Here is a 15281-nt window from a genome sequence, read left to right on the forward strand (position 1 = left end):
AACTCTGTTTTCTCCCCCACAGATGCTGCCAGACCTGCTGAGCTTTTCCAGCAACTTTGTTTTTGTTCCTGATTTACAGCATCTGCAGTTCTTTTGGTTTTTATTCAGAAGTGCGAACGTTGACTAATGATTGCATGATGTTCAACACCATTCACAATTCATCAGCATGTCCATTTGTAGTAAAACCTGGACAACATCTAGGCTTGGGCTGACAAATAGCAAGTAACATTCATGCCATACAAGTGCCAAGCAATTACCATCTTCAATAATGTGGAATTCAACCATTGCCGCTTGACATTGAATGGCATTACCGTCACTGATACCACCAGTATCTACATCTTGGAGTTATCGTTGACCAGGAACTGAATTGGACCTGTCATACAAATACTGTGGCTACAAGAGCAGTTCAGAGGCCAGGAATCCAAGTAACTCACCCCTTGATCCCAAATGTCTGTCCACCATCCACAAGACATAGCAGAAATTTAATAGCATACTCTCCATTGGCCTTGATGAATGCAGATGTAACACCCACTTAAAAACTCAACACCATCCTCCACAAATCAGTATGTTTGTTTGATACCTTGTCTAACAACTTCAATGTTCACTCCCTCCATCACCACTACTCCGTGGAAGACTACAAGATGTGTCTATAATACTTTACTAAGACTTCTTTGGCATAACTTTCCAAATTTGTAACTCCTACCGCCTAGAAGGTCAAAAGCAGCAGATACATGAGAACACCAGCACTTCTATGTTCTGTTCCAAACCACACACTATATCATTGTTGCTGGGTCAAAATCCTGGAACTCCCTCATTAACAATAGAGATTTACCTAGACAACAGAGACTGCAGCATTTCAAGAGGGCAGCTAATCACCACCTTCTCCAGAACAGTTATAACAAGCAATAAATGCTAGCTTACCCACCTCCCATGAACTAACATTTCTTTAAAAGGTACGATCACAATTTTCAGCTTTTATCAACCAGCTGGCTTCACAGAGATGCTGAATTTCACTAAATTCTGACCTTTCTCAGCTGCTTCAAGCAAATACTGTTGGTGGTCATTCTTCACCACTCAGCTACATTGAACTACCAGTGATTCATAGGGCTTCTTTTTTCAGCCCAACTTGTTCCCATGCCATGGAGCCATCATGCCCTGATATTTTTCCTGAGCCCAAACTGCCCTGGAGTCAGCTGACAGCCTGGACCCACTTCTTCTGTGTCAGCACTCCCCCAGCTCCAAACTGCAATTAACTTCTCCCAATAATAACACATCTAGATAAATTTCAACCAAAGAACTTCTTGAACTCTGCCAGTCTCCAAGCTGTGCTTAAACCTGACCTTTAGGGTTTATTGAATGTTTTTAAGGTAATTTTGCTCTAACTCTGTGTGGACTGCCATTAGTGCAAGCTTTACTATGCCATTTTAGTAGGCCCACCTGATGTTTTAATAGCTCCAGCTTTCAACTTTTGGTTTTATTAAACAAATATGTGTAAACTTCTGAACCTGATATTTGTTTTAGGTGTTCTGGCAATCACTAAAGCCCAGCATTTTAATTACCTTGCCTTTATCGTTGTTAACTTCTTACAGTAACATAACCCCAAACTCTTAAGTGCTGTAGACTTCAAGGTTCTTCATTTTCATTTATTCATTTTCTCCTATTAACATTAATTCTTATAATGGAAAAAGAATTTCTCAAACATATGAACCATGAACTGGATGTTTGCAGCAGTACTGTGGGAGCTGTGTTCATTCAAAAGTGTTGATTATTTCATCACAACCCTTACTGTACTGTGTAGAGAATGGGCAGTCATCAGGGAGTTAGCAGAGATGTTACTCACTGCACAGTTTTCCAGCCTTGAATCTGCTCTGTAGCCACAGTATTTATGTAGCTGGTCCAGTAATAGTGAACCCCAGGTTGAAGATAGTGGGAGATTCAAGTGATGCAATGCTATTGAACATCAAGGGACCTTTACAGAGAGACCCAGGCTAATGGTGTAGTGATATCCATTCAAAACCCACAACTACTACTGGTGGAATTTAAACTAAATAATTAATAAAAGTAGAATAAGAAACTAGTAACACTAATTATGAGCACAAAACTACCAGACTGTCTGGCCAACATTTGAGTCCCAACTCTCAAAAGCATGAAATGGGTTGGTAAGCCACTTAGTTATCATCATCATCATAGAATCCCTGCAGTGTGGAAACAGGCCATTCAGCCCAACAAGTCCACACTCACACCCCCATCCCTGTAACCCTGCATTTCCAATGGCTAATCCACCTAACCTACACATCCCTGGACACTATGGGCAATTTAGCATGGCTAATTCACCTAGCCTACACATGTTTGGACTGTGGGAGAAAACTGGAGCAAACCCGTGCAGACATGGGGAGAACGTGCAAACTCTGCACAGACAGTCACCCAAGGCTGGAATTGAACCCAGATCCCTAGTGCTGTGAGGCAACAGTGCTAACCACTGAGCCACCATGCCACCCTAGTTATAGACCCTCCTGTCACCGAAAGCTGTTGTTCTTTATTTACTGCATCAAAATCCTTTGCAATTTCATAAGGAGTACAAGAATAGGGTGGTCATTTGATAGGTAACCTCTCTGTCACCTCCAGGCTCTCTCGCTGTGACAGATTTCCTTATCAATGGTCATTGTTGCCCTTGAGGCCTTGTTTTGTTGCTAACTGATGGATATTTTCCTTCTCTCTTGCAGGTGGAAGAGAAAGGCAGGGGAGAAGGTGATTCATAAACTATCCGGTAAACCCATCCTGCAGTTTGTCACAATAAAACGGAAGGATAATGGAGAATGGGCAATTCCTGGGGTGAGAGCAGATGAGCACTTACATTAGATCTTTAAGTATTCAATCTATTCAATCCCTCCTGCTCTAACCAGTTAGCCAGCTAACCGTATCTCTTTAAGGTCCAGGTTGTTTTGTTCCGCAGTAGTTTTATTTATTCCTAGGATGTTAGTGCACCAGCTGAGCCAGTGTTTATTGGCCATTCCTAATTGCCCTCAAGAAAATCATGATGGGTTGCCTTTAAATGGTGCAGTCCATATGGTTAAGGTACAAGCACACACAAGCTGTTGGGGAGAGAGTTTCAGAATCCAACACCAGCAACTGTTAAAGAGTGATGATGTAGTTCCAAGTCAAGATGGTGAGGGGCTTGGAGTGGAACTTGCAGTTGATGGTATTCCCATGTAGCTGCTGCCGTTTCCTTCTAGAGGTCATGGGTTTGGAAGGTGAGGTCTAAATAGCCTTGGTGAGTTATTACAATACATCTCATAGGTGGTGTGTACTGCTGCCATTATATGTCAACGGTGGAGGGAGCAAATGTTGAACATACTGTGTGCTAAGCAAGTTAGGTGGCTTGGTGGCTCAGTGGTTAGCACTGCTGCCTCACAGTACCAGGGACCTGGGTTTGATTCCAGCCTCAGGCAAATGTCTGTGTGGCGTTTGCACATTCTCCCCACGTCTGTGTGGGTTTCCACCGGGTGTTCCACAGTCCAAAGACGTGCAGGTTAGGTGAATTGGCCATGGGGAATCTGAGGTAACAAGGTGTAGAGCTGGATGAACACAGCGGGCTAAGCAGCATCAGAGGAGCAGGAAAGCTGACGTTTCGGGTACTATCTCTGGCCATGGGGAATGCAGGATCACAGGGAAAGGGTAGGGAACAGGTCTGGACTCAATGTGCTGAATGGCCTGATTCCACACTGTAAGGATTCTATGAAGTGAGCTGCTTTATCCTGAATGGTCTCAACCTTCTTGACTGTCATTTAGTTATACTCAACCAGATAAGTGGAGTATATTCAATTGCACTCCTGACTTGTATATTGTAGATGGTGCACAGGCTTTTGAGGAATCAACAGGCGAGTTACTCATTGCAAGATTCCCGGCCTCCGACCTGCTCTTGTAGCCGCTGTACATATACGATTAGTCCAGTATAGTTTCTGGTCAGTGGTGGACCCCAAGATATTGATTGTGGGGGAGTTCAACAAAGTTAATATCATTAAATATCATTGGGGTGGGGAAATAGTTTGATTATCTCTTGCTGAAATGGTCATTGGCATGAATGTTATTTGCCAGTTATCAGCCCAAGCCTGAATTTTGTCCTGGACTAGCTGTATTTGGACACAGGCTGCTTTAGTGTTTGAGGAGTAGAGAGTGGTGCTGATCATTGTGCAATCGTTTGCAAACATTCCTATCTCTGACCTTAGAATGGGGTAAAGTTATTGATGAAGCAGCTGAAAATGGTTGGACTGAGGAGACTACCCTAAGGAGCTCCTGCAGTGATTGTCTGCAGCTCAAATGATCGAACGACCACAACCATTTTTTGTTGTGCTAGGGCTGACTCCAACCAGCAGAGTTTTCTCCCTGATTCATTTTGCCTCTAGTTTTGCCTGAGCTCCTTGATGCCACACTCAGTTAAATATTGCCTTGATGTCAATAGCAGCTAGCCTCAATTACTTTCTGAAGTTCAACTCTTTTTTTTGTCCATGTTTTGACCAAGCCGGTAATGAGATCAAGGGCTGAGTGGCCCTATGGATGACTGGATGTTGATCGAGGTACAGCTACTGTTCACGATAACTCCCCTGCTCTTCTTCAAGAGTATGCCATAGGATATTTTTGCACCCACTTGAACAGACAGATGAGATCTCAGTTTAATATCTCAGCCAAATGCCTGCACCTTCAACAGGGTTGTGCTCCATCAGTTCTGCAATGGCAAAAGGATTGTGAAGCTCTTTCCTCTGTTCCTGCTTTAATAGTCTCTCCCTCTCTTGGTAGGGAATGGTGGATGATGGAGAGCTTGTGTCAGCAACCCTGAAACGTGAGTTTGGGGAAGAAGCTCTTGATTCTTTGGCTGCCTCCACCTCTGAGAAGAATCGCTTGAGGAAACTGTTCCAGAGAATTTTCAGTAAAGAGAATTCTAAGGAAGTGAGTAAGCAGAGAAAATCTTAAGTCTCTTTTCCAGCTCTCTCACTCTGGAAGTAGAGTTGGGGTGGGACTCCTGTTAATGCTAGGAAAGGGGTGGACACCAGTTACACGTGAACAGTTGCCGGGAAACTTGGACAGATCTAATTCCGTGCAGCCTCCTCACTAGTTATTTTCCTAACTTTCCCATCCAGGTGTTTACAGGATACGTGGATGATCCTCGGAACACCGACAATGCCTGGGTGGAAACGGTGGCAGTAAATTTTCACGATGAGACAGGTACATGAGAAAAGGAGAAGTTGGAGGAGTGGGGAGGGATGAGAAGATAGAGGAGGGGGGAAGACAAGGGGAGAAGTTGGATACTGAAGAGCGGGAAAGGGAGGAGAGATGAGAAAAGGAAGAGAACCAGATTTCTCTCTCACATTTCCAACATTCCAAGAGTGATAACACTCCAAAAGTACGTCATTGGCTGTAAAAGGCTTGAACTGATGAAGGCACTAAAGATATACAAGTTTTTCTTTTATAATGAGAAGGATTACTTTAATAAGTCTGTTAGTAATATTCTCTCTCTCTTTCCAGGGGACAGTGTGGGACAACTGGATCTGCATTCAGGTGATGATGCTGGCCATGTCCAGTGGTCTGACATTGACCAAAGCCTCCAGCTCTACGCCACACACTCTCACTTCCTGAAGAGTGTAACTGAGCTGAGGGATGCCCACTGGTAGTGAAGAACAGCGATCAATATGGTCCAAGAGACATTAGCTCAATGTGAAGTGTACAAAGAATTAAGAAAATGGAAGAGGGTAGGGGTGGGTCAGGGAAGAGGGTTGTGGGGTGACAGGGTGTGGAATGGAGTTAGTGCTTAATTATGTGTGCTCAACACAACGTTGTCCAATTAGAGATTTTTGGTCAGAGAGCACAAGCTTGGATACTTGAACCTGACAGGGTCAAGTTCCTATCTAATGTGATCAGGGGCACTCAGTGCTAGTACACATCCTGGTACAATGATGGCCTAGACTGGCCATTAGCACTTGCTTTATTGGACTCATTAAGAGTTACATATATCGGATGTTGCTAATCCCTAACTGAATACTTCCTTAAGGTTCCTCTCAAACCTTTAAGGTAAATTGCACATTCTGAGTCAGATTCTGTGTTACTAGATTGGAGTATCGATCGTTCATAAAGAATGACCCTAAGATGTTGTCCACTCTACTCCTTCATCCTTTGCATTCTGTCTCTCTCTTTCCTCTGTCACTTGTCCCTGTCCTCTACCATTATCTCCCAATCATCCTTGTTTTTCACCCTCCCTTTTTCCATTTATTACTAATCATGTTTTGAGGAAAATTGTAAAGAAGTTCTCAAACAATTCATTTAATTGTCAAAGAATAAAAGAAGTCAGTTTCTGACCCACTATTAAAAGCAAATGTTGAACAGTGAAAGCACAAAACCATCTATTAAAGTATCCTCTGTGTACTCAGACTGCTGTGATTTGATTCCACATACTTCCTAACTTTAAGTTAAAGAGAAATTTAACGTTCTTTCCAACAATCTATCAAATCAGTATCTGAAGGCTTTGAGTACCATTCCATGAATTTGGCACAAAAGCTAGTGCTGATAGAGTCCTGCTGTTAGTGTTATTTTTCACGAGACGTTAAACAGAGGCCCTGTCGGTCCTCGGGCAGATTTGAAAGATCCTACAGCCTAGTATCCTGGCTAGTTTTTTTGTAAAGATCATGTTTAATAGATTTTGCTATATGCATATTTGTGGCTGTCCTTCTAATAATCCAAGAGTGACTAAATATCATGAAGTATTTCATTGGATGTAATACATATTTGGGATGTCTTGAGTTTGTGAAAGTGCTTGATAAGTGCAAGTTCTTTCTTACTTCTGATTGTAGTTTTTTTTTTCTCTATAACTCATAATTCAAGTGGTGGACTGGCAAGAAGGATCTTACATTAAAAATATCCTACAGGTTCCTTTCAGAATACAATTGTGTACCATCAGGAACAATTAACCGTGCTGGTCAAATGCAAAACCATTCTATAGCTGGCAACATTAGTATTTGGCCTCTTATTCATTTGAGAAATGTGGGAAGAGAGCAGACTGCAGTGTAGGATACACGAAAGCGCTGAGAAAACTGAGGCAAAAGGAAATTGTTTGATGTCGCCATCCAGTTCCACCACCTGCTTTCAGTGAGCTGAACCTAGGCACCAATACTATGAGAACACCAATAGACTATATCTATCAATATTCATTCATCCTTTGAGTTAATGTGCTGTAACAACCTCCCTAATTGATATGTTCATAACGTGGACAATCTTCATTCAAGAATAACTGGCAATGCCTCCTTAGGACAACCAGGCGTGGGCACTGATCACCAGCTTTGGTAGCAATACATGTATGCTGATGACAACTTAAAAGTTGGATATTAAAACTTGTAATAGAAAGTGGAAGGGAACAGTGAGTGAGATGAAGATTCTGCTATTTTCAGGTCCCTGATAAAAGTTGAAATCAACCAGGGAGTTTGGGGGGAGTCTTGATTTTAACGGTGTTAGGAAGCAGACTGGGTAATAAAATTAGCATTACACCACTTACATGTCCAAAATCCTGCACAGTTTCAAACTCCAGTCTGGATTTATAGAAGTCCACACACAATGACAAAACACCAAATTTGAAGATTTATTATGGATACTTCAGTCTGTTGTAGAATCATACAGGACAAAGAGGCCATCTAGCCTATCATGACTGTTCTTGCTCCTAACATAAGAATTAGGGGAAAACAGTAAGTAACTCCATCCTGCTGTAGTATTTGACTGATCAGACTGTGGCCCCCATTTTCCTCTATGCACTATTTCCTTTGACTTCCTTCTCAGGCATGAATCTATCAAATTCAGCTTTTAGAATATTCAATTACCCTATCTCCACTGCTCTCTCAGGAAGATAATTTCACAAACTAATAACCTTCAAAGCAAAAAAAAATTTCATGTTTTTATAAAATGGAAGAACTGTGTATTGAATAGTTCCAGACTCCTCATAGGGGAAGCAACCTTTCAGCGTTCACCCAGTCAAGTCTCCCCAGCCCACGAAAAGACCTCATATGATTTAATAAGATCACCTTTCATTCTTCTATGTCCTTCACTGCAATGAATATAGATGCAATCTATCCAACCGACAATCCCTTTATCACAGGAATCAATTAAGTGAACCTTCTCTGTACTGCTTCCAATGCAATGATATCTTTTAAATATGGAGGCTAAAACTATACATTTTGCTACAGTTGTAGAGGGTTTTGGTGAGACTACATCTGGAGTACAGTGTCCCTATTTTTGTATTTAATACTCCTTACAATAAATGATAACATTCAATTTACTTTCTTAATCATTTGTTGTACCTTTATATTAACTTTGATTCAATTACCAGAACACTCAGATCCTTCTGTACCAGAGTTCAGCAGACTCTCCCATTTAAATAATACAATAATTTCCTCATCAAGTTAAAGTGGACAAGTTCACATATTCCCACATTGTGATCCCTTTGCCAATTTTGTGCCCTCTTACTTGATCTACCTATATCAATTTGCATTCTTCTTAGATCTTCACAACTTACTCTCCTGTCTTTTGGTCATCAGCAAATTCCTTAACCATACATTTGGTGCCATCATTCAAGTCATTGATATCAACTGTAAACAGCTGGATTCCTATGGCAGTCTACCCGTTACATCCGAAAATGAACTATTTATCCCTATTTTGTTTCCTGTTAGTTACTAAGCCTTTATCTGTGCTAATATATTAGCCCGGTATACCATGAGCTCTTACTTTGTGTGCAACTTTCAATGTGGTATCAAATGCCTTCTGGAAATCCAAGTTGTTTATATCTACAGGTCTACATCTCTTTGAAAGAGCTACAATTCCCATTCTCCTTTTTCCCTTGTCCTTTCAACATAGCCCTGCACATTTTCTTCCTTCAAATAGTTACCCAACTCCCTTTGGAAAACTTTGAAACTGTTTCCATCACTCTTTCAGTAATGCATTCCAGAGCACAACACCGTTACACTTCATCTTGTATAGTTCCATTGAGTTCACAGGGGGAAAAAAAAGGAACCAAAATCGAAATGATGTAGTGTATCCACTTCAAACGTTTATTTCATTTTTTAAAACAAAACAATAGAGATCTTTCCCTATTTGATGCAGTGTTTACACGAGTTATGTTTTAGCAAGCGAGCACAAGGACAGAGATTGAACTGATTAGCTGTAGATCAGTAGAACTGCTGTAAAATTATACATTGTCACAGCTTTACAACATGCGCTCATCAGGACTGATGCAAGAATACCAAATTTCAAATGGTACAGCAATTTATATTGCCTGCTAAACGGTCACTGATTGGTTGGCAAGACATCTGATTGTTTGAGGCATTGCCATGGAGATGCACAAGGGAGTTCTGTTGCCCACATAAGTGTTTCATTCAATAAATGTGTAATGCCTGGAAAAATTCCTTCTCTAGCAGAGGACAGGCCTCTGCTTATGAATATATAAAAATTCAGTTGAGTCAAAGTGAGCTACATTATGAGCCTGACTGATGATAAATTGGTAATGCAATTCTTAGCACATTAAGATTCAATAAATGTTGTCCACTCGTGGAATCACATCCGACCTTAGACATCATGTTCTGAGATTTGCAACCATGGGCTGGCCGAGTACAGTTAGTACTCTACCTGTTGCAAAAAGCCAAACAAACATTTCATACCACCCACCAACAATGAAATTCAAATCCCACATTGCTCACTTGTGTTCTGGGTAGAGAATGTCTTTTTGGTTTGATGGCAGCAAGTTGGTAATCAAAAAAAGCAATTACGTAGCTACTGCATAGAAACAGTGTGAAACAGTAGCCAATATTTCATCAAATAGCTTTGATGTGCCCTATTTTAGTGTCAAGCTTGCGCATTGAGCAGATGGCTGAGACCCCATTTACAAGGCCCTATTTACTATTTGCTGCTAAGACTGATCTTATGGCCTTATCTGAGCTTGCGATATAGTTCGCTTACACTTGGTGAAAGCTACATGCAGCCTTCTGCAGCATCTTACAAATCTGTGGACCTCTACAACCTAGAAGGACAATGGTAGCAGAGCCTGAGAACACCACCACCAAGTTTTCTTCCAAGTTATTTACCATCCTGACATGGAGCTATAATTGCTGTTCCTTCATAATTACTGGGTCAAAACTCTGGAATTCTGGAACTTCCTCCCTGACAGAAAGGTGTGTGTACCTACACCCCAAGTACTTGCAGCAATTCAAGAAGGAGGCTCACCACCACCTTCTCAAGTGCAATTAGAAATAAGCAATAAATGAAATAGCCACATCTATGAATAAATAAAAAGTAAAAAATAAATTCATCACACAGTGTGCTTTTCTGAACAAAATCATTGGGAACAATGACCATTCATGCATTCTTTATGACAACACCTCAGCTAATCAAATCTGACCAATCAGTACCCTTTTTCATGCAATGTAAATTGTTGCTCCTTTTGAAATTTGACTTCCTTCCATATGTCCCGATGAATGGAAGACAAAGGGTTTTCATTTATTCTCATTTACACTATAGGCTGCCTAGAGGCCTCATTTTACACATCAACACCAGAATCACCTCAATATCAACTTCGATAAGCAGCACAGAGTTAAATCAAACATAATTTGATGGGGAAAGGGCAATAAGGAGGTAAAGCTAAATAAGGGATCAAAGAAAAGAACCGGAATCTGAAGTAAAAACCACAGATTCTGGAAAGACATCAGAGACCAGACAACATGAGTAAAAATTAAAAGTAGATTTTCAAAACTTACTGGCTGTAGGATGTCCTTATTTGATTAAAGACACTACCTGAAATCTAATTTGTTTAGGAGTATGTTTACATAGAATGGGCCTCTTTAAAGAAAGGTGCATACCTAAAAGGCCACATTTGTTTTCTGTTGTCAGCTGTCAATTGGCCTGCTGTATATTTCCAGGAGGTTCTGTATTGCTTCATACAGGAGGCAAGCACAGGCCTGGTCTGCCTAGCAGGATGCATTCTCAATTTGAAGTTTTCTCCAAGATGTTATGACCATGAGATGTGGAACTCTTTCTCAAGGGGGACTTGGAGATTAACAACCGTCAGAACCTGCAAGGAAATATGCACCACAAAATATTCATTCAAAAACTGTGGTCTTTCATGCATCATTTAATCAATAAACTTTCCATTATTCCAAAGAATGACGAATACAAGGTCAGTAAGTGAACACTGTACCAACAACAGTCAACAAAAGTGCCGAATATGGATGAAGTGTCCCAAAATACCTCACAGCAACCTTAACTGACTAACATTGACAAGGATCCAAAGCAGGAGCCATTAGAACAGGGGTCCAAAGACCCAGCCACATAAGTTTTATAAAGCAGTTTAAAAGGGGGAGGGGGAGGGGGAGGGAGAGACAGATAGGCAATTCCAGAGCTGGACCTAGACATAGACATGAAAGGAATGGACATCAATGGTGGGGAAAATGGAAGGGACAAGACACAGGAGGCTAGGGTTGGAAGTGTGCAGACTGTTGAAGGGTTATGGAAGGGTACAGGGTGACTGAGATGAAGAGGTCCCAAAGAAAAGGGTGGCGACAGGAAAAGTGGGGCTGTCGGAAGACATGTAACAGAGGCGAGAGATCGATATTGGTGGAGGACAAAACATCAAGGAAGGGGACAATAGAGGTGGAGGTGACACAGATACAGAGGCAACAAACCTTCAAAAAAATGAGAAGTGATGTAAAGGAATGATTGATGGTGAAATTCTGGCATTCAGGCCTCACCTGGTTCGAAGAATAGGAAAAGGAAGCTGGCCGCTGATTTACGATTACCTTCGATGGTCGAAACGTGACCCCATAGACACTTAAGGTGTTCACTTTGATGTAAGTAGCCTCAATGTTCACATGTACCACTTTGGAGATCAGTTGGTTCTACAGTGTTAACACACAATGTAGCAAGAAGAATTCAATAAAAGAAAACAGCACTCAGGAGATCGTCAGGTTAAACAGTAAGGCCATGTAATCTTAGACAACTCGGGGTCACCATGTCAATCCAGTAAAAAGGACACCTGAGCAATCATATCATTGTATGTTAAAACATACAGTCCCTAAACAAACCCATAGGACACAACACTGAGTGAGCAAAACAGCTCTCTCTTTTTGTAGAATCACAGAAATGTTACTGCGCAGAAAGAGATCATCTAAACCATCATGTATGTGCAATGTACCATGTATCATCTAGACTATCATGTATATCTCCAAACTGAGCATCTCATCTAGTGCCATTCTCCTGCCTTCTGCTTGTAACCTCGAACAAGACAATATTCCAGCTGAGGCTGAACTAGTGCATTGTATATGTTCACCATAACCACCCTGCTCTTGTATTCTACGTTCCTATTATTAAAGCCTAGGGTTCTGTAATGTCCTGCCTATTTTTATGACTTATGCACATATAAACCCAGGTCCCTTTACTCCTGCATCCGCTTCAGAGTTCTGAGGAAGGGTCACCAGACCCAAACGTTATTTTGCTTTGTTTGGTCTGTGCTCTTCCTACCAAAATGTATCAGACTTCTTGTGTGCTTTAAAACACTTGAATGCCTTTAAAAGCTTTTCCCTGATGGTGATTTTCCTAGCTCATAGAACAGTTACCCGGTGATTTCCAGAAATTGGAGACAAATCTCTAGGATACCACTGTGAGAAAACAACAGGAGAAAAGTCAGAGGGCCAATAAAAAAAGTTTCTTTATTCACCTTACAAACTTTAGTTTATTGGTTGTATAAATATCAGAAATGGGGAAAGCAGACTGTTTATCTGACATGATGAAATAGGGTAGTGGAAGAGTCTGTTCTCTTCCCATTTGACTACGAGAAGGGCAGGAGTAGGGGAGAGTGACGTCAGATGGAGGATAGTGAGGGTGGGATAGTTTGGCGATAATATGATGACATCTTAAGGAATACATCCAACTAGAGTTGACAACTCTTAAATTGTTACACCACTGAACAAAATGCAGTTCTTACCCATGGCCCACCAGTAGAGATGTCCAATGGGGTTTTGAAGAGTGATTAGGAGTGGGATTAGGCTCACAGCCTGGGACTTCCCTCTTCAGTGTGGCTTGATCATGCTCACACTCACCATGAATAGACACTGATGCGAAGCCCTCCAGAGTTGACTAGATGCTGTAAGATCCAAATTAGTCTTGGACCACAGGTTAGGGTGGGCACTTGGCTGCTGTACAGGTGGGGAAGCTGGTGCTTGTGCGGTATGTTGTATAATGAGGGTGAATATTCCAACATTAATAATGTACAAGGTGATGTAATACTGACATGAACATGCTATTGAGAATTTGAGGATTGGAGTGGGGTGTAAGACGTAGATGAAGTAACCAGTCTAAAATAAATTTAAAATATCAATTAGCATTGTGTAAAACATCAGCCAATGCCTGAATTAGGGAATTTTGGGCTCAGGATCATACCTTCTCCACAGCAAATTCAATGTAAGTGTAAGCGTTTCTCTCGTAGGTATCCAGGCTCTCCCCATCGTCCCAAAATAGGCAGCCCTTTGCTGATGCATTCTGGGATAGGGCCACCAACAGGTGAAGAGGGTTCCCACTACTCACCCAGATGGTTGTGGCAGGTTCCTGTTCAGAAACAGAGACAGAGCATCAACACGGGGATGGAGAAAGCATTATTGGGTAGGAGTGTCGAGATATGGAGTTGGAGTACAAAATCAGCCATGACCTAATGGAATAGCAGAGAAAATTTGAGCAGCTGAATGGCCTTCTCCTTTCCAATGAAAAGCTGTAAGACTTCGGCATCATGAAAGAGAAAGGAAGGAACTTGTGTTTTCACTCTGCCTTTCAATCTTAGGAATGTCCCAAAAAGCTTCACGGCTAATTAAGTAACTTATGAAGTGCAGTCACTGTTTCAATGTCAAAATTGTGACAGTTTGCAAACAGCAGAATATCACTAACAACGATGTGATAAAGACCAGTGGTTAATTATTTGTGGTGATGTAGGTTGAGGAAACAAAATTGATCAGGTCAAGAGGAAGAAAACGCCTGTATTTCTTGAAAATAGTACCATGGGATCTTGTACATCCACAAGACAGGCTGAATAGAGTCTCAATTTGACACTGGAGAATCAGCCTCAATTTAAGGACAAAACTAGTAGAAATTTGGAAGAGGTATGATTTATTTTTATTTATTCTTGTGATATGAATGGTCACTGCTAAGGTCAACATTTGTTGCTCTTCCATTCTGTTTCAATCAATGAATTCCTACAGTGTGGAATCAGGCCATTTCGCCCATCGAGTCCGCACCAACCCTCCAAAAGAGCATCGCACCCAGATCCATCTCCCAACTCTATTGCTGAAACCCTGCATTTCTCATGGCCAAATCAACCTAACCTGCACATCTTTGGACTTTGGAAGGCAACTAGAACACCCAGAGGAAACCCATGCAGACATGGGGAGAACGTGCAAATGCCACACATACATACAGTTGCACAAGGGCAGAAATCAAACCCAGGTCCCTGGCACCGTGATGCAGCACTGAGTCACCACACTGCTCTTCTGTAATGGAGAGGATGACAAGCTGAATTCTTGAACCACTGAAATCTATGCAATGCAGATACACCCACCGTACTGTTAGGGAGGATGTTCTCATGGGTTTGACCCCATGGTGGTGTGTAGCTTGATGGGAACTGGAGGGTGTTGATGTTTCCGTGCACCTGGTGCGTTATTCTCCAGAATTCCCAGCCTCTGACCCACCCTTGTACCTGTTGTAAAGATATATCTGATCCAGTTAAAATTTTGGTCAATTGGCAAACTCCAGGATGTTGGTGGTGAGGGATTCAGCGATGGCTTTCTATTGTATACCAAGGGAAGATAGACAGATACACTCTTGTTGATGATTATCATTAGCTGGCACTTGTGTGATGCAAAAAGAAAAGCAAGAAATCTAAGTATGAACCAGAGAGCTCTGTGGCACGTTTTCACGTATTACCTGTGTGGGGACAATAGCTCCCTCCCGAAGATGTAGGTTGATGGTGTCCAGAGGGGCAGAAAGTTTGACATATTCTCCTGTGCTACGAAGGGCTGAACCCTGTTGGTAAAGAGAAAGTAAATAAGAAGGTATTGAGCTAGAAGCCAATGGTAGATTTAAAAGATTTAATGATCTCTAACTCAAAGAAGATCACAGCAACTTTTTTTTCGCCAGTGTCTTGGCCAAAATTTATCCTTAAATCAACACTTAAAAACAAATTATCTTGCTGTGTACAATATGGACATCATTTTCAATAT

At 41.5% G+C, this 15281-nt stretch overlaps 2 protein-coding genes across 5 annotated transcripts in view; one reads left to right on the forward strand and one right to left on the reverse strand.

The window, feature by feature from the left end:
- LOC109926705 (ADP-ribose pyrophosphatase, mitochondrial-like) overlaps positions 1-6420 on the forward strand; it is a 14867-nt gene extending 8447 nt beyond the window's left edge. The window contains exons 5-8 of the mRNA XM_048609703.1: positions 2724-2832; positions 4795-4944; positions 5136-5220; positions 5521-6420. Coding sequence (XP_048465660.1) covers positions 2724-2832; positions 4795-4944; positions 5136-5220; positions 5521-5666 — 490 coding nt within the window. The 3' untranslated portion in view covers positions 5667-6420. The remainder of the gene's footprint in view (positions 1-2723; positions 2833-4794; positions 4945-5135; positions 5221-5520) is intronic.
- Positions 6421-9059: 2639 nt separating this feature from the next.
- The window catches only part of gaa2 (alpha glucosidase 2), a 61973-nt gene continuing 55751 nt past the window's right edge, over positions 9060-15281 (reverse strand). For 3 of the 4 annotated variants that reach the window (XM_048609340.1, XM_048609341.1, XM_048609339.1), the window contains 3 exons: positions 14986-15084; positions 13456-13620; positions 9085-11915 (listed from right to left, as the gene is read on the reverse strand). In XM_048609340.1, coding sequence (XP_048465297.1) covers positions 11493-11915; positions 13456-13620; positions 14986-15084 — 687 coding nt within the window. In that variant the 3' untranslated portion in view covers positions 9085-11492. Of the gene's footprint in view, positions 11916-13455; positions 13621-14985; positions 15085-15281 lie in introns of all 4 variants that reach the window. The other variant, XM_020526544.2, reaches the window with a different exon arrangement.

The sequence above is a fragment of the Rhincodon typus genome, chromosome 21 (genome assembly GCF_021869965.1).
Source record: "Rhincodon typus isolate 14 chromosome 21, sRhiTyp1.1, whole genome shotgun sequence".
NCBI classification, from domain to species: domain Eukaryota; kingdom Metazoa; phylum Chordata; class Chondrichthyes; order Orectolobiformes; family Rhincodontidae; genus Rhincodon; species Rhincodon typus.